Below are 19,199 nucleotides of genomic sequence, written 5' to 3'. Positions count from 1 at the left end.
GCACGTGTGTAACAGAGCCGAATATTGTTTTGTGACGTTTATGGGGGCTATCGGCTGGAAGCTTCTGATACGGATGACCGCAGGGGCGCGGTTTACTTGCAAAACATATAGTACATCTTGCGAACAAAAGGCACCCACTTTTCGCGTTGTCCGTTAACTATGACGGCAGAAGGCGATTCTGTGAGTCTTTTTTTGTTCTTTTTCATAGTGTAGGTATAGGAGCACATTTAGCTCGAACCTAATACGTTTAGTCTATCAAGCACGATGAATGTCAAGCAAGACAAGTGGTAAAAAAGCGATAGCCAGGACACACCGAATCTCTACAGCATAAAGACGAAGCGAATGCTCACTGTGACTTCACATGGAATGAACAGCTTTGGCTACGAGATAGCTACTTAATGCGAACTGGCGCTGTTATGGAGTGGAACGCGTGCGGTACGTACGTCTATCCAGATTATTCCAACCGCGATGCCCAAGCGAAAGTTGCGTCGAATATCAGTGTAGCTGTGGTCAGTGTAATCTAAAGGTTCGTGTGTAATCACGTTCTTGTCGTTTAACGGTTTAACGCTCCACTCGACACAGTCATGTTTTGCGCACGGACAACGTTTACATTCGCTTGCACTGACGTACGGGGGGTCATTTTCAAGATATACAGAATTCTTAAAAATCGCCTGTGGCAGGTAGCCTATAATTATTGCTCTTAAGCTGGAATACTCGAAGAGGCGGACATTACTAGCACGAGAAATTGAAACACATTTTCAACTAATTAAACGAAAATTTACAAAGTAACTTAATTATTTTACGGCACATATTGCAATTTACGAATTGTAGCCGGCGAGTTCGGAAGACGTATCCACTTCAAATTAATTTCCAGGTTGACGCCAGTTTCGAGATACAATTTCCGAAAGTGTGGGCCATAATACATATTAGCGTTTCAGTTGCGTGCTTCAATGCATAAAATACCGTTTTCTTAAAAAAAAGAAAGTACGTGGAACAACGGTGGGGAAATGCGCCATCAAACTCACCGCAAAATGCAAACTGGTCTCACTCTGCAAGTTCATTCGAATTGGATACGCCTTGCAAACTCAACGGCTACAATGCGCGAATTCCAATGCGCGCCGTAAAGTAATTAATTAAAAAGTTCATTGGCGATCTTTAAAAATTATTTGCCTATGTGTTTCCATTTCTCGTGCAAGTAACGTCCGCCTCCCTGAATAATCCGGTGCAAGGACTAGAATTATGGTATCTGCATCAAGCGATATAAAAAGAAAAAAGAAATCCGCATAACGTATAAATCCTCACCCCGTATAACATCGGTTCGTGCATCAAGCCCGGAAGTCCGGTACACTACAAGATTTATCACTTGTTTGAATACAACGCTTAAATAAGGAAGATAATGTGCCGCATTCATCCTCAGTTGAGCTTTAGTGACAGGTGCTTCGCCTAGTCATTTTCGTTCTTTTTTTTTCAATTTGGCGATATGTGGTGCCTATAGACCAAACGCGTTTATTTCACCGAAGCACACGGGCCGTGGTAACCCACAATTATCGGCATTGACGACCATCGCAGCGATAGCGGCACGTAGCGACAAGCAGTGGAAATCACTTGTCATGCTTTACGTATGAAGACGTAACTATAGCAACGAAATCGTTCGGGTGCGCTCGCACGCGCGCTTCAAGATTTCGGTGGCCGCTCCAGACTGACCAGGGGAAAACACGACGCGTGGCAGCGCATCCGTGTGGGTCTCCGCGCGCGCAAGTGGGTTCGGGGCAGCGATGTGTCGGCAATCCAGTGACACGAACAAAGCACGTAAGCTATAGCTCGGGCAGGACGAAGTTACAATCCCCGCCGTCTCGAGCCGAATCCACAGTCGGATCTGACGTCGTCCGACGACAACCGCTTCGATCCACGGCTCTCTCTCGAGGGGACAGACGGGGGTCGCGACGGATCTCGAGCGGACTCGGTGGAAGAGCGACACTCGGCGCGACTTCTCCCGCGATAACGTGATGCAAGGTCGATGCGATCGCAGGGAGGAAATTGTCTGCTATTATAAGAAGAGTGCCGAGGGCCAGCGCGCGGAATCAGCGGCGCCTCTGTGCTGCCTTTACGGCCGGCGCTTTAAGGCCGGGATACACACGACTGGTGGCGCAATAGTCTGTGAAGAAACAGGGGGGCAGTCTGCCGAAGCTGGTCTCGCAACGGGTCTCGGTAACGTTAGTCTTCCGCCGGCCAGTCTTAGTGCGCCTGCGCAGGCGCCGTTTCTGTTCGTCTTAACCACGTGTATCTGCAAGGCAGGCCGTGAGATATTGATTTAGGAGGCTGCAGGCACTTAGAGGAAGGAAATGGAACTGTGCGTCTTCCCAACGGCAAACTGGCTGTGCGTTGCGAAAGAATATGATTCTTATAAGGAGTGGGCAGAGAAGAAAAGGTAAATTAGTGTGAATTGTGCTCTTTGCGAATGGCGCCTGTGCGCTTGCAAACGCAACAGTTACTCTTGACAAGGGACCGTCCGCCTTTTCCATCTTTTTCTGGTTTTGTGCGTCGCGTTTAAACTTTGCAAATGTTGGTTACGTAACTGAAAAAAAAAGAACATCTTATATGGTACCGCGAGAGACGTAACCACAGCCGCGCAATGTGAAGAAACTGCAGGGAGTTTCTCAATAATTAGATGCGTGTTCATTGAAAAAAAAAAAAAGTGGGGCAGTGCTTTCTATGTGTTCTTCGTCGCGCCAACGCGCACAATACCGCATGATGGCAGCGTTGGATGGGGAGCAAGATTGAGACAAGGTAGTATGTTTCTTTATTTGCTGCCAGCCTTCGTTTCAGAATAAGTTGGATATGCCGCGCCAACACAGAAAGAAAGAAAGCAAGCAAGAAAGAAAGAATGAAAAAGAACAGCTATTTTCCTATTTTGTTTTTCTTTTTGTGGGCGGAAAGTTATTCTTGGAAAATTATCTCGCGCGTTCTAGCCTCATAAAACAAGAAAGAATGTCGGCTCTTGGATTATAAATTACAATTTCATGTCTACCGTGCATTTCTTGCAGGTTCGTTATCGGCGGCGGGATGTGGGTTCAAGCTCGCCGAAGGCCTCTCACGCTGTCTGGGCTATTCACATGGTAGTTTACACTGTAACGCGCCACCACCTCCGATGTTCTCACGCATACAAAAAAAGGAAAGAAAGGAAAGACACGACGCGTGACACTTGCAAACACTTCTAGTCTATTGAACAATTTAGAATTTAATGTTTTTATTTACACTGTTTGTCTGTTACATCGGCCAAATGTTTTCGTGCTTGACGAACGTATGCACCTCGTCCGGCATGGCCGCGAGACCGACCCGCCGAGACTGCCCACGCAAGTGCGGGCCCACACTTATGAAAACCACATCGACACGCAAGCATAAGTATATGCACTGTTGCTCTTCGTCAGTGCCTCGCACACCAAGGCATTCTCTCAAAGTCCGCCCACCCAATTCGGGGCTGTCACGAAGGTCAGCACGGACAGTTTGTCGTCGTTAGGAGGTCCTGATGAATGTCCATCAATATTCGTCAGCCGCTCCCTTTATTTCTTTTTCGCGCTATTATTGTACCAGGCGCGTTCCTTCCGCCCACACTTATATGCGCTTGCAGTCCGTATAGCGGATCCGCGCACATTTAGAAAAGTCGTGAAAAAAAAAAAGAAGACTACCTTGCAGTGTCTGTTCACGTGCACATATCCGAAAGCTTCTCCTTTAAGGAGAACTTGACCTTAAAAGCTAGAGAAAGGACTGCAGTGTCGCGCCAACAATATTTTGCGCAGTTAGCTTGGCGCATTCTCTCCGCACAATTGGGACGTTTATTCGCGCGATGCATCAAGCTTCCGCGCATTTAAAGAAAGAGCGCAAGTCGAGCCGGCCTTTGTACTGACAAGCAAAGTTCATTTCACAGAGAGTTAGAAAAAGAAAAGAAAGAAACATGCGTTTATGAGCTGTTTCTTTTGCTATCCTTTCTTCGTTGCCGCATATTTTCCGACGTTACCAATACTTGCTTCCTATTTGCGTTTAGGACTTATTCCAGCAGTCATTACTGCTGGGAAGTATGATTTCCGTCAGTTAATGAGACAGTGGCACACAGGCAGTGCGAAATAAACTTATAATCGAGCATTCACGCAATCTTTATGCATAAATTTGCAAAAATACAACAAGGGCACCTTCAATTGCATGGGTATTTTTGCGAGAATACAATAAAATTAAAACATTGCTTTTACGCAAGACACAGCAGTTGCTCATTACACTATTGTTAAACCGCAGATATATGGATGTGATACCAACAGTTATACTACAAAACAATGTTGTGTTTAGTGTGGAGCCCGAATAGCGTCATCTGCGTATTCTTCCAGATCATCTGATACGTAATAATTTTCTCTCAGAATATGAAACAATACAGCTATGATAGTTTCCAGTCTGCCATAGAAGGCAACATCAAACAGAATGCCTGGCGCGCAGGGAAGTGCTGACGTGTGCGCCACTTTAACAAGTAATCTTTGAAAAATGATTTTTAATCCGACCAATGACGAATGGCATCGCGAACGCGAAGTTTGTTGGAATTCGAACTCCGAATCTGCGGCTGCTATTCCCAACGTAGCATACCTACGCTACAAGCGCTTAATAAGAGCAGTTGCCTGCAAAGTGTGACAAAGGACATATTAACAAACGCATTAATTAGTCAAGGCGAACAGACAACGATGAACAGTTAAGAAATAAGTTTTTCGAATTCGGCCACTTAGTCAAAATTGTTAGCGATTGGTCAGCTGCCCTGTTCGATACGTTGTTCATAACGAATGGCTAGCGTCTGTTGCTCTACGATGCTGATTCGATCCGTGGTTGGTTCTTCCCTGTTTAATACGTTGTTCATCACAAATGGTTGCGTCTGTTCTACGATGCTGATTCGATCCGTGGTTCTTGGTTCTTCCCTGTTTAATACGTTGTTCATCACGAATGGCTAGCGTCTGCTGTTCTACGACGCTGATTCGATCCGTCGTTCTTGGTTCTTCCCTGTTTAATACGTTGTTCATCACGAATGGCTAGCGTCTGCTGTTCTACGATGCTGATTCGATCCGTGGTTCTTGGTTCTTCCCTGTTTAATACGTTGTTCATCACGAATGGCTAGCGTCTGCTGTTCTACGATGCTGATTCGATCCGTGGTTCTTGGTTCTTCCCTCTTTAATACGTTGTTCATCACTAATGGCTAGCGTATGTTGTTCTACGATGCTGATTCGATCCGTGGCTCTTGGGATCCTCCCATACCTCCCTTCCCGGCGCGCCCACCCACGCACATACGTACGCACGCACACAGATATTACACTGTTGAAAGCAAGCTGCCAGCCAATGGAGGTGTTGGACATATTAGCGAAGTCGGCCGGCCAATGGCAAACAGCTCTTACGAACAAAAAAGCTTCGTGAATTCTGTCCCTATACGGTACCGACAATAGAATACTTCCCTTCAAAAATACCCTCTAGAGCACCGCCGCTTTCTGATAAGGATTTCCACTTGAGGAATTGTCTCCAAACCTCAGCAGGTCAAAATTAGCCCTGAAGGCCCTACCTCCTCTCTCATTGCCATATAGTACAGATTGTAGCGAACGAGTTGGCCCACCTCAGCGGCTGTAGGCGCTGTTGAACATTGTACGTTCGAGTAACCGTAATTGTAGAGAGACTTTGATACTCTTGCATGATCCCCACACCCTCTTCCTTTTTTTTACGCACGTTTGTTTTCTTTCTCCGCCATTATTTACGTCTTTCTTTTCCCACTTAGCGTTTCCCCCAGTGTAGGGTGGCAAACCAGAAAGCTTCTCCGGTCAACCTGCCAGCCTTTTCAATCTCGATTCACTCTCTGTCCAGGCCGTAACTTTTTTTCTTTGTCTGTGGTGGTATTGTTCGGTATTAGTGTTACTGCGGGTCGTCGGCTTGAATGGGCGGCTGAACCCGCTCCGAGCAACACAGCATGTGCGCACCATGTCTGACACCAGTGGGCGTAAACAATCGTCGGAAATGAAAGGCTTCTTCTCCCATAGGCGCCAATGTATCAGTGGCTCTCGGGTTCCCTCGGGCGCAGTCTTGTGCCGCGCGCCCTCTGCAGGGGTGATCGTCCAGCGAGGAAATGCGAACGCGGTTCCTACTTTCGCGTGTCCGTCTTTCGCGTTGCAATATATACGCGCACTGTGTGCTCGTATCGTGTAGCGCGCAGGCTTCCTGTCAATGTTAAAGAACGAAATGAAGAACGACAAAGAGGAAGATCCGCAATGAAAAGATTACTGCCTGGCAAAGCGCTAAACGTTCGCTTTTTTTTTTTTTTGTTGAACACGTGTACACACTTAGTGGATGTTTGCCGTAAATGAGATTAAGTGACGAGAGAGAGAGAGAGAGAGAGAGAGAGAGAGAGAGAGAGAGAGAGAGAGAGAGAGAGAGAGAGAGAGAGAGAGAGAGAGAGGTATCTTGCTTGAGGGAAGTAATTCACTGGGATTTAATTCGTTTAACACAAACAGTAATACTTCTTTTGTTCTGTAAGGTTCACGTAATACTCGCAATGTGTTAAAGAATCTTTCTTTTTTCCTTCTAGATGAAATATTAAGCTAATGAAGGGTCTTTTCAGTTAAGGGACGCATGAAAAACACTGTAAAAAATCCTGCGACGTTAGTGAGAGCGCGAACCGGTAGCAATATTTGAAAAGATGCTGTTTCTAGCGTGTTTGGTCTTCGCGAGATCTTGCTAAAGCATGCTCAAATCTCGAGGTGCTGCTTCGGATTTCCTCAATGCGGAATGCGAAGGTAGGCAGCAAGGTGCCGCCAAGCGATGGAGGTACCGTGAAGGGGGAAAAAGAAAAGAGGAGAAAAGAAAGAAAGAAAAAGAAGGAACATGGACAGACCAGATGGAGCGTAACAAGCCCGCGACGAAGTTAGGTATCGAAGATTGTCTTCGCACAGCCGCACTACTGGCACCAGTTGGAAGGAAATGTCACATTTAAATCGAAGCTTTCTTTGCCAAAGAGTCAAGGAAGGCTCCAGGAACTTTGCCGTCTTTCCGAGTATAGAGGACAACATACGCCACGCGGTATGTGTCCATTGTTCAGTATTCCAAAGCGGGCATGTGCCTCTGTAGCATAAAGGGGTGCGTGTATGTATGTGTGTATGCGCTTAACATACACCGCTCGTCAACTTTCTTCCCTCGACAAGAATCGCACATCGCCTTCCGCGTGACGCAGACATTCAACATGGGTACACAGACGACGATGTTGTGCTTGTGTCATCCGTTACATACTACAGTGTAATAGGACACGAAACAAAGTGAAGGAGGGCCAGGACAGGAAAGAGCATCTCTTTCTGTGCCCTGATCTTACTTCACATTACTTCGTGACCCAAGTGCACACTGAAGTATAATCTCCTTAATAAGCATCAACCAACTAGCTCAGCAACAGCTGTTAAGCCGCTATACTGCTTGTTCCTCGATAACTCAAGCAAGCTCAGCGTCACTGATATTCCAACATCGCGTTAAAACAGCGTTTTTGTTTTGTTTCGGTGTAATATAATCATTAACTCCGTGTCATGCCTCATTCGTCCTTTACATTCGTCATTTCCACGAGCAACGTAAACCCGCGTTTGTTCTGCCCGAAGTTATTCTCTTTAGTCGCGGTGTACACACTTGTGTACGCGATTTGTTTCTGCTAGTTCTGTTCAGAGGATGAAAAAAAAAGAAGAGAGGAACGGGGTGGGGTGGGGGGCTAGAACTTTCTAATTATGCGATATCAGACTTAAAATACGTTGATTGCGACGTATTGACAGCTGCGCTTGCTTGCGTCACGGGCGACCTTATTCAGTTATCTATGTGTGACCTGCCTATACCTGTTTATCTCTCAGAAACTGGCTATTTCCTGCACAGTGTGACGCGCTCGATCAACACACCTGGAGTTTTATGTTAGACACCTCCAAAGTGGGTGAAGTCAGCCTGTAATGCCATAAAGAAACGCGCGACTGACGGTGAGATCAAACCTCTGTCTTCGAGCACAGCATCCCAGTGCCTCAACAATTAGACCACGATCGCACGCCTGCTTTTTGCGTGCCAAAGCCGCTCTTTGGAACGTCTGATGCGAGCGTCATGTGCCAGTTTCTCAAACGCTTCTCTCGTGCATGTCAACTAGCGCTCCGAGACGCTGTGCTAGACAACGCTGCCTTCGAGATCGGCCCACATTTTTTTTTTTTGTCAGACGGATACCCACAAAGCGTGTGCATCCAGCCTGCTAAAAAAGAAAAAAAGAAAAAAAGAAACGAAAAAAATTGGCGGTCGTTGAACTTCGGGGATGTTAAAGCTTCTGCGTACTCAATGTGACTATATTTTACCTCACTGTGATAGGTACTGCCATACACGGATGTATGGCACTGTACCTTATTAACGGTATGTTCGACGTGTGACCTTTCGTCAGCATTGGCAAAAGAATTGTTTTTTTTTTCTCGTAATGCCTGGCAACAACAACGACGTGTGCTCTGAGCCGGTGATTCGGTTATTAACGTGGCACGTGTGTATACAATAAATTGATATTTAATTGCATTGCAATTAATGAGGAGGCACTATAGAACGAGAAAGCACGAAAAACGTCATCCTATACCGCCTTGCCTTCCAATGAAGCCTGCAGCGCTTTGGAATAAAAATAGGTAACTTTGACACATTTTTTAGACAGTAAATCATGATTTGTCTCTATACTGTCAGCCATGTATCACCTATATACAGACTTAAAGAAATGAGCCTAAACGGCTCATGCCTAGAATTTCTAAAGGATTCTCGCAGACCGCATCACCTTGTTATAAAATGGTGTTTTGGGCCATGTTAACTCTATATGACACCTGTGAACAAAATTAAGCTTGTATACATTGCATAGGAAAGAAGAATGATAGGTGTAACGTTAAGGGATAAGAAAAGAGCAGATTGGGTGAGGGAACAAACGCGAGTTAATGATATCTTAGTTGAAATGAAGAAAAAGAAATGAGCATGGGCAGGACACGTAATGAGGAGGGAAGATAACCGATGGTCATTAAGAGTTACGGAATGGATTCCAAGGGAAGGGAAGCGTAGCAGAGGGCGGCAGAAAGTTAGGTGGACGGATGAGATTAAGAAGTTGCAGGGACAACATGGCCACAATTAGTACATGACCGGGGTAGTTGGAGAAGTGTGGGAGAGGCCTTTGCCCTGCAGTGGGCGTAACCAGGCTGATGATGATGATGATGACATTGCATAAATAAATTTTTGTGATGGGACATTCATTCAGCTCGAGTACGATACTGCTTCTAATTTTCTATTACGAGTTGTTTGCCACCGTAACCTAGTCTGGGGCACTACAACAGCCAGAAACTACAGCAAACGAACTGCTGCAAATGAACGTACTGGGAATTATTGAGAATTTGAACAACAATCTTAGCATCCGGCGTGGCCTGCAGATCCCTTGTATATTAAGCATAATCTGCTGAAAGCGAGTAAATTATGTGTATGTCTTTTTTTGTGCGTAAACATAATCTTCCAGAAGACATTAAACATATATTGCAAGCCTATGTAGCCTATATGCATGATGAGCTGAAATCATTACCGCGTAAACGCATAAATTGCAGTAGGTCCACACTTTCATTTAGTTTACGCTCACTTTCTAATAATTTAAAACAATACTGTTTCAGCGCTCCGCTCCTCACGTTCCATAAGGCGGAGTTCTCAGCTGCTACTACAGCAAACATTTTCACCTTCGTGAACTCTCTGCTAACTTCGTTCCATAACATTGTTTATTAAAAAAGATATGCTCCGCCTATTTTTCATCTAGTTGTGTGTCGCTGGATTAATATCTGTGTTGGCTTGTAGAGTTCTGAAGAAAAACAAACTTTGAAATCCAGAGCGTGTTGCTGTTTGTAGATTGTCAGGTTGTCTGACAGCTTTTTCTGAAATCAAGTTGATTTTTGTTTGATGTATGAATGGACTTGAGTATAATGCGTTGTTAATTGTGCATTACTCAATTTATATATGCAACAACGGCTTCACTTGCACATCGATGAATGAATGAAAAAATGAATGAATGAATTAATGAATGAATGGATACCTCAATGTCGCACATCGCCACGTGGAGTCCTCTGGTGGCTGCGTCAAGTGCTATGCCACAGGCGATGGCTCCTCCGCCCAGCACCATAACGTCGAACTCCAGCGTGGTGCGCAGCTTCTGAAGCTGTTCGTCCCTACGCGAAGCAGTGAGAAGACCGTCAGCATTACACGGGTACAACGTTTACTAAGCAGGGCGGCTATTACAGTCTAGTTGGAAGCTTCTCAGAACAGGTTATTCAGAATTTATTGTTTAAGGTCAATGTTTCCTCGTACATGGTCTCGTTAATGGACTTACAACTAGATGCCAGAAGCGCCTATAGTTCCGCGAGCTAAATGCGTAACACATTTTCTTTTTCGTGACACTGCTACGGATGCGAAACATATACCTATAAGAGAATGAGTATAGGTTGCGATGTATTGCTAGAACATTGGGCAAGCGCGATCCATGGGGAAATGTTGCCTGATAAAGGTAGGGACATCGTACTCAGCTCTGGTATTGTAGCACTCACTGCCGTGAGAAAGTAAAATGACAAGTCGCTCAGCATTTCGCAGCTAAGTGGCAATTTCTTCACTGTAATCAATGGCGGAACATTGGTTGATTGTTGTTCCCTTCACCATCGGACCATGTTGTGCGTTACCACTAATACGCCGCTTCGTATCCCTGAACGAACTCGGCTAAACGGCGAGAAAAAGAATGGCAGCGCAGCTTGCATGCGGCAACCTTGCGAAAAGTCTCCGAGCGCGTGTTGCGTATACCGTTCTGCAGGGGGCACGTGGGTACCGGCGGAGGTCACGAGGTGAGATAAAGCGTAGGACCGATGACCTTAAGCATGTCGCAATGCCTTCGCAACACCTTTCGCCGAAACCGCTGTCGCTACTTTACAGTGCTTTGTATGTGCAGCTTTGTACTCCGTTTTCGCCACTATATACAGGCTTGTTGCAGCGTATACACGCTGGTACCGATAGACCACGCCCTGCAAAGCGGCCGATAATAAGGTTGGCCATTAATTAGTACACTAGCAGATATTATGGGCCCTTCTCTCAGCCGCCTTCCTGCGAGATATTGAGAAATACTAATCGCGTTTTTCGTTTTTTGCGTCACGTTAATATATATACACGTTATCGTCTCCACACCAGCGTATTTTCTTCAAGGGCACCTATTACGCAGGAAGTTACTCTGGCGGTTTATTGCTGTTTCTGTAGACTGTTAAGAATGGCCGTACGGGGTGGCAACGTGCCAGCTTTCAGCCCGCTGCACGTGTTCCAAGCCCACCAGACGGGGCGCCCTTCGGAGAACTGCGAAGAGCCGGCAGCCACGTGGCGCGCGATCAACTCAGGAAATTGGTACTTGGCCGAGCCATCCGGGACAAAGCAGAGTTCTACGAAGCCCTCTGACGTCGGCACTGAAAGCTGGGCGGTACCGAGAACTGTCCGGCCTTTTCACCTGTGTGTGAGTGCAACACGAACATTTCCGTCCACGGGGCCCTCGAACGTGTCAGCCTTTGTGTGTGTAGGCTCGAACGTGTGTGCCTTTGTGTGTGAGCCATACTGCGGGGCGGCGGCAAGTTTACAATGATTGGACGAACATTCCCGACCATTCGTGCTCCGTCCACGCCGAACGATGACGTCGAACTATGACGTCAAGCGGAGAGCTTATAAGCAGCGTTTGCCGGCTGCTAGGGTGCGCTCGTGTCGTGCTCGTTGTCGGGAGCTGAGTGCTCTGTCATGCTCGAAATGTAGTAGTGAGCTGTGTGCTCGTAAACTGTTTGCGGTATGTTAGTTTTGCGGGCTCCATATGGGAGTCGCGCTAGTCTGCCAATGTATGTCCTGTTTTAAATGGAAATCCTGCAATTAAATCCTGCTCGCCTAGCCCTGTCGTCCCAAGTTCATCTCCACAGCTACGTCTGCCAAATCTAATAACTGAATGGCAGCGGTGAGATCCGACTACGGCTCCTAGATCGGCCTACGAGTCGGAGACAGCAACGGCAGCTGACGGACGTTGGCACATGGTGACCGACCGGCATCCTGATCAAGTTGGAGGCGACTTGAGATTGACCACCTCTTGCAACTGACTGGATACGGCGGGGAAGGACTGGTGATATGGTGCTGCTTCAGTGGGTAAGCGTTTGGTTTTGGCTGTAAGATTTACCAGGCTTCAATTTCTCTGTGTTTTTGAATTTGATTCGCTGGGATCTGTTACTTGTATTTTGATTTGCGTGGGTATCGCAACAAGTATTGTGTGACAGCAGAGCCAAAGCTTAAAGTAGCGACCATGGTCCTAATGTGTTTGACGGGAGCTGACCTGTTGTGGTTGTGTGAGGAGATCGGGGTAAACGTAGATGGAACTTGAAGGAATCAGAAATTCGTAAGACAATTCTCGAAAGTGAGAATGATTTGAAATTCATAGAGCAAATGGGCAAACGAATTCTAAGTAAAAAACGAGAACAGGAAGCAATTAGGCAAGAACAGGATGAATTTAGGCAAAAACAGGAAGAAGCTAGGCAGAAACTGAAAGGGGTTTCGCAGGAAGAAGGCCTAACAGAAGTAACGAGGCAGTACATTGATGCATTGAACAATGAGATTCAAGGTTTTGAGCAGTCAATCGAGCGAAGTCAACAGCGGCTTGAGAAATCTGTAGGCTGGACGCAGCGAAAGTGGCAGGAAGTAAATAGCAGATTTTGTTCAAAAGCCGAGGAAAGTAGTAGTACCTGTGAGAGTAGCAGCACGTTCACAAGTGAACTCGAAGTGCTAGCAGCTAACGAAGCCTTAGTGGCAGCAGAGGCCGGTAAAGGCCAGAGTGAGAGCGACGAGGTGCTGTGCCAACAGAGGACTGTAGAGACAGCTAGGCCAGCTGCGAACAAATTGGCAGTTACCGCGCGTGTGCGTCGCATCTCATGGTAGCGAGGTCGTTAGCGAGGTACAGAATACTACGGACTTGACAGACGCGAGCACCCATGTCGAGTCAGATCTGCGTGCAGAAGTGAAGTGCGAACTGGACGATGCAGTTGAGAATAGTTCTCGGGGTGGCGAGCTCCGTAGCTCACGAGAGAACAACTGCATTGTTCAGGGATCGGTGCGGCTCTCCGCCAGTCTAGATAGCCTAGATAGGGATTATTCAGTTGTTAATCATTCGGACTGTGCGCGTGAGACAGCGATCGATACCGACGGGCTATGTGCAGATGCACAGCGTGAGCTGGGCAATGCAGTAGAGGGCAGTTCGCAAGAGTGCGAGTTGCATAACTCGAGTAAAGCCTGCTGCATTGTGCCAGAGTCGGTTGAGCTGTCCGCCAGTCGAGGCAGCGAGAATGTTGATTTAAATGAAAATCAGACTGTGCGGGTAAGAGACCGATCCAGGCCGACGAGATGTGTAACGGCCAGCATGAGGCGCGAGATGACGGCATGAAAGAGAGTTCGAGGAGAAAGCGCCGCAGAAAGAAGCGCCGAAAGGATCGGAATGCGGTGGCTAATGTAGCGAAGCCAAAGACGGCGACAGGCGCGAAAAGGCAGGGCGCGAAGAAAAGACAGGTGCGGTCGTCACGGACGATATTGACGCATCAAACACGTTCGAGCCACCGGTCAAAAGGGGACCGAGAAGCATGTTCTGCACGGACGCGGACAAAGGGCACGGGGCAGTTAAATTCCTCGTCGTTCCGTCGTTCTCTTCGAAGCTCAGCGTGCAGTACAAAGAAGCGCAAGGTGGCAAGACGAGACCAGGTGGGGAGTAGCGACGCGGTCAATCGAGGACATGCTGAAAGCGAGGCGCGAGGACGCAAGTTGGCAGGGGACTCTAACGTCTTGGGGGAGCTGATAGTGAGTCAGCCCTTTTGTTCTTCCCCCGTAGCCAGAGTAGCTTTCGGACCGCGACCACCTCGAGTACGGCTCAAAAGTATGAGTCAGTTGTAAATGCTTGGAACGGGAGGCCAAGGGAGCTTCCGTGGAAGTAAAGCATGTTGTTTTGTTTTATTTTTGAGCACTCGGATAATTTTCGCGATTTAAGTTTCTTTCAATATGTAAGGCATGAGCTCTGTTTATGTTTTGTTTGAGAAGCTCGAGATTTGAAAGACGCGTTTTAAGTAAACATGTAGTTTCGCGAGGTGTTCATTAACAAGTATATAGGCTTGCTTTTTGTGTGTGTGAGTAACCTGAAGGTCAAGGTTATCGTTGAGAGGCCTATCGTAACGCGCGTGTGTGTTGTTTAACCTTCTTTTTTTTAAGTGTTTTTAAAATTTTCTAAGGTTAAGCGCGTAGATTTTCAGTAAGTGCACGATTTGCACTGAGAAGAGCTCTTAAGTCCATTAGCGCGTGTCCTGTGTGGACGGAAAGAAGCAGATTTATGTCTGGGTTGCTCGTGTGTGTTGAGGGCAGCCGTATTCTGACTTCTCTAGTACGCGTGCGTAGAGCTAGTTATTAGAAGACACATTTGTTCGAAGGTTCCTCTGTGATGCGTAAGTTACGCAAATTTGGTTGTTTGTTTAAGGAACGTGTCCTGTGTGGACTAAAGGAACAAATGTGAGTCAGCGTGATGAAAACTTTGTTGGATGCAAGCAAGTGTTCGGAATAGGGACCACAAAGCTAGCGCGATTGTGATTGCGTACCTGTGGAGTTGGCCAGACTGTTCAGTGGCAACAGTACGTGAGATAAGTACGCCACTGCGATAGGGTAAGAACAGGCTGTTCGTGAAGTTAGGCTGCTTATGTTATGTTTGGGCATTGGTGTTTGAGAGCCTTCGGTTTAATTCTGCGTAAACCTTTACTCTTGTGCAGCACGACAGTCAGGTTTGGTCGAACTGAAAGGGAACGGGAACGCTCGCTTTGGCGGCACGAAATTTTGGGGCAAAATTTGGGATTCCCAGTTGAGTAACTTGCATTGGAATTGTGATAGGAGGCCTGGTGGGTTAGCAGCTGATTCCGGGCGTTTGAACGCTGAGCGGTATTGTGTTGCCGGGTCGGCTCTTCTGTGCCAGTTGTTGTAAGATGGTTGAAGGCATTCCAAGTACGCAGGGGTTGCAGAGAGCAAAGCCATCATCTTGCTCGCCAGCCATTCTCTTCCTGCCCAGCGGTTGCCAGCACTGGCCAGGCGAGATTTTCCGGGCCATGGAGGAGATGTTAAGAATGGCCGTACGGGGTGGCAACGTGCCAGCTTTCAGCCCGCTGCACGTGTTCCAAGCCCACCAGACGGGGCGCCCTTCGGAGAACTGCGAAGAGCCGGCAGCCACGTGGCGCGCGATCAACTCAGGAAATTGGTACTTGGCCGAGCCATCCGGGACAAAGCAGAGTTCTACGAAGCCCTCTGACGTCGGCACTGAAAGCTGGGCGGTACCGAGAACTGTCCGGCCTTTTCACCTGTGTGTGAGTGCAACACGAACATTTCCGTCCACGGGGCCCTCGAACGTGTCAGCCTTTGTGTGTGTAGGCTCGAACGTGTGTGCCTTTGTGTGTGAGCCATACTGCGGGGCGGCGGCAAGTTTACAATGATTGGACGAACATTCCCGACCATTCGTGCTCCGTCCACGCCGAACGATGACGTCGAACTATGACGTCAAGCGGAGAGCTTATAAGCAGCGTTTGCCGGCTGCTAGGGTGCGCTCGTGTCGTGCTCGTTGTCGGGAGCTGAGTGCTCTGTCATGCTCGAAATGTAGTAGTGAGCTGTGTGCTCGTAAACTGTTTGCGGTATGTTAGTTTTGCGGGCTCCATATGGGAGTCGCGCTAGTCTGCCAATGTATGTCCTGTTTTAAATGGAAATCCTGCAATTAAATCCTGCTCGCCTAGCCCTGTCGTCCCAAGTTCATCTCTACAGCTACGACTGCCAAATCCTAATAAGACATATCCGCTGTATAAGTAGTTACGGAGTATTCTATGAGGTATTTCTTTTTTCTAGGTTAGCTTTTTCATATACTCATTCCCCACAGACCTTCGGGCGCGGTCCCAGTTGGCCCCATAGCGCTAGTTGCGTAGGGATTTGGTGCCCGTCATTGCCGGATTTGTAGCAGCGCTAATGCTGCTGTGCCGTCACACCGAGGTTCACTTCCAGTAGTGCGTACTAGAGTATGGAGTAGTCGGCGCTTTCGTCAGCGTTGCTACCGCGACGGGACGGCCATCTGGTCGCTCACCTGGTGGGCAAAATTTTGAGGAAGGGCACGCCGCCATCTACGGTGTCCGGCGGCCGCTGCTGCGTGGTGGATGCCGGGACGCTCAGCGGGTCGCTGAGCGCCCAAAGCAGGGCACAGTGGCCCGCCGCGGCCAGTGCGACCCGGCCCACCGACATGGCCGCCGCGATTTGTTTGTCTATTTGCCCGCTGTTGATGATGGTACCCACTACGGGCGATTTGCCAAGATTCGGATGGAATTAAAAGAGAAGGCGCTTAGTACTAACAGTTACGTAGATGCCGCTGCAGCTGCGGCAGAGGAATTAATAATCACACGTTGCTACTGACGATCTGTTTTATTGTAATATGCCCGTACCTATTTGAAGATCACGCGGAAGTTCATGTTGATGGCTGGGCAGAGAAGAAAATGACAAGCCGCTCAACATTTCACTGCTAAGTGGCAATTTCTTCGCTGTAATCAATGTACGCCGGGAAAATGTATCGCAGTTGCCGCCCCCTTCAAACTCCTGTCTTGTTGCTGTTGATGATGATAATCACGCCAGACAGTGACACATACACACAACAAGGAATTGGTCAAGAAGAGGGCGGTTCACAAAGGGATGGGTGGGGGAGTAGTAACCTTAAACAATGAAAATATTAGAGTTAGACATCATCATCATCATCATCATCATCATCATCATCATCATCATCATCATCATTATTATTATTGTTATTATTATTATTATTATTATTATTATTATTATTATTATTATTATTATTATTATTATTATTATTATTATTATTATTCAACGACGTCCGAGACTATTGTTCTAACCTAACCAATTTTACGGTGGCAACGGCCGTCAGCGGCCGGGGTATTCCCGTGACCGCTGTCACTCTGCGCGGGCGCAACATAGAAGTTGCCGAAGAAAATGCGATCGCATTAGCTTGTGCTGGGACGGACGCGAAACTTGTGATCAATGACAGGAAAACTGCCGTACAAAATTTTAGCAAGGGAAGGATCTCGCCCTTAGCAGCCAGAATCCTAGGCCAGAGAAAGTTAGATAGAAAAAATTCAAATAATTTGGACTCCGGCGCACGAAGCCGTACCCGGCAACGAGGCGGCCCACGAGCTGGCTTGAGATCTCTGCCGCCGAGCCGCTACGGGGCCCCTCGATGACCGAGAGAGCGGAGAGCGCATGCTAAAATATGGGGAGATCACGCAGCCAGTGGCGTAGCCAGAAATTTCGTTCGGGGGGGGCTCACGTTGCAGGTGGGCCTCCTCCTTAAGAGGAAACATTAGGTCGGATGCTCCTATCCAAATACATGTAGAAGGAGAATTCGTTTTTCTCGGCAACCACGGCACCAAATTTGACGAGGTTTGTTGCATTTAAAAGAAAAACCTAAATTCTAGTTACTGTTTGTTTCGAATTTTCTATTTACGTAGTCAATATTTTATTGAAAAGTGGCAAAATCCGAAAATTTTCAGAAAACGAAGAAATTAAGTTTACAACTCTGTAAATCACCAATGAAAATTGATATCACAATGCTGTGAATTGCACATAATAGAACATCCACAGCGGACAAAATTGATATGTTACACATGAGACTCAAAAAATTAAGTGTTATGGAAATACGGCTTTTGCAGAATCCTTGTACATAACATAACCAATTCACGTAAGATATAAATTGACATATAGAATTTGTCCTCTTTGAATGGTGTAATGGATGCCGTTTACAGAACCGCCATATCTGTTCTTGTTGCAGAGCTATTAATTTGTAAACTTCGTGCTCCTATTTTTTTTCGAACTTTGGAATTTTTAAAAATATTTTAAACACAGTTCAGGCCCTAAATCGAAATTCCGCTTCCAACAGACACTAGAATTTAACTTACTCTCCCAAATGCAACAAATTTCATTAGAAGCGATTCAGGAGTTATCTCAGAAAATCGTTTCTGCGTTTTACACGTATCCGTATAGGCCGCGTCGGAGTTGATCCGAGCTAAAGCCTCCTCTTAAACAATTTGCCCAGGGATCAAATACACGAATAATAACTGCATTGCCATTGCCAAAGATGCTGCAAACGAAATGTTGAACGCTAAGCACTGTCAATACAAGTAAACTAAGTATTTTTTTCATAAAAGAATAAGCTCGTATGTGCCAAACATTGTGCTCAAAATAACTGATGTCAATGCTTTCATGTATTTTGTCTATTTAATAAGTAAAGAATATATAATACGAACTTTAGAACTACAGCAGTTCGAAGCCAGCAAAGCAGTGCATGCCGCTGATATTAAAAATGTAAAGGCGACAGGTCTGAGCTGTGTGGCGGATGTTGCAGCGTTTCCCGCTTGAACTTTGCCAGTTTTGTATTAACCACATCAGCGACGTGGGAACGGGCATTGTCGTGGAACAAGATGACCCCATTCGTCAATTTTCCTCGTAGTTTGTTCTTGATTGCGACACGCAGCCGATCCGGCATTTCACAATATCGGAATCAATTGATAGTCTCTAAAGATTTAGCAAATTCTATCAGTAATGGCCCCTGACGAACGAAAAATAAAAGTCAGCAGCACTTTTCTGGCGGAAATGACTGCCTTTGCTTTCTTTGGGAGAGGTGAATTTGAATGTTTCCGTTGTAAGCTTTGCCGTCTTGTTTCAGACTCGTAGTAGTGACATGATGGTTCGTCTCCGATCACAATGACAGACAAGAAATCGTCACCTTTATTGTGATACCGGATCAGATGAGTAAAGGCAGCGCCGATATTCTCCTTATTCTGGCGGTGGTTCAAAATTTTGCGCCGCCATTGCGCACACAAGAGCCGATAACCGAGATGTTCATGAATTATGGCGTGAACCAAACCGTGACTGATGTTCACACACTCAGCCAGTTCATCGATGCTTATCATCCATTCTTGTCTCATCAGCTCATCAACCTTTGCAATATTGTTAGGGGTGCACGATGGCTTTGGTCCGGTCTGGGATCGCTATTGCAACTTTCACGTCCTTCT

The 19,199-nt window shown here is 46.8% G+C and overlaps 2 protein-coding genes across 3 annotated transcripts in view; one reads left to right on the top strand and one right to left on the bottom strand.

The window, feature by feature from the left end:
- Positions 1-16,368, bottom strand: part of LOC126531450 (glycerol-3-phosphate dehydrogenase, mitochondrial-like) — a 35,037-nt gene extending 18,669 nt beyond the window's left edge. The window contains exons 1-2 of the mRNA XM_050178977.3: positions 16,214-16,368; positions 10,106-10,238 (exon numbers count right to left, since the gene is read on the bottom strand). Of these exons, the coding sequence (XP_050034934.3) occupies positions 10,106-10,238; positions 16,214-16,368 (288 nt within the window). The remainder of the gene's footprint in view (positions 1-10,105; positions 10,239-16,213) is intronic.
- LOC126531456 (uncharacterized) overlaps positions 1-19,199 on the top strand; it is a 227,145-nt gene that overhangs the window by 75,166 nt on the left and 132,780 nt on the right. The window lies entirely within an intron of this gene.

Source organism: Dermacentor andersoni, chromosome 5 (genome assembly GCF_023375885.2).
Source record: "Dermacentor andersoni chromosome 5, qqDerAnde1_hic_scaffold, whole genome shotgun sequence".
NCBI lineage: Eukaryota > Metazoa > Arthropoda > Arachnida > Ixodida > Ixodidae > Dermacentor > Dermacentor andersoni.
Note: the sequence above shows the minus strand (reverse complement) of the source record. Positions and strands in the feature narration are given on the sequence as shown.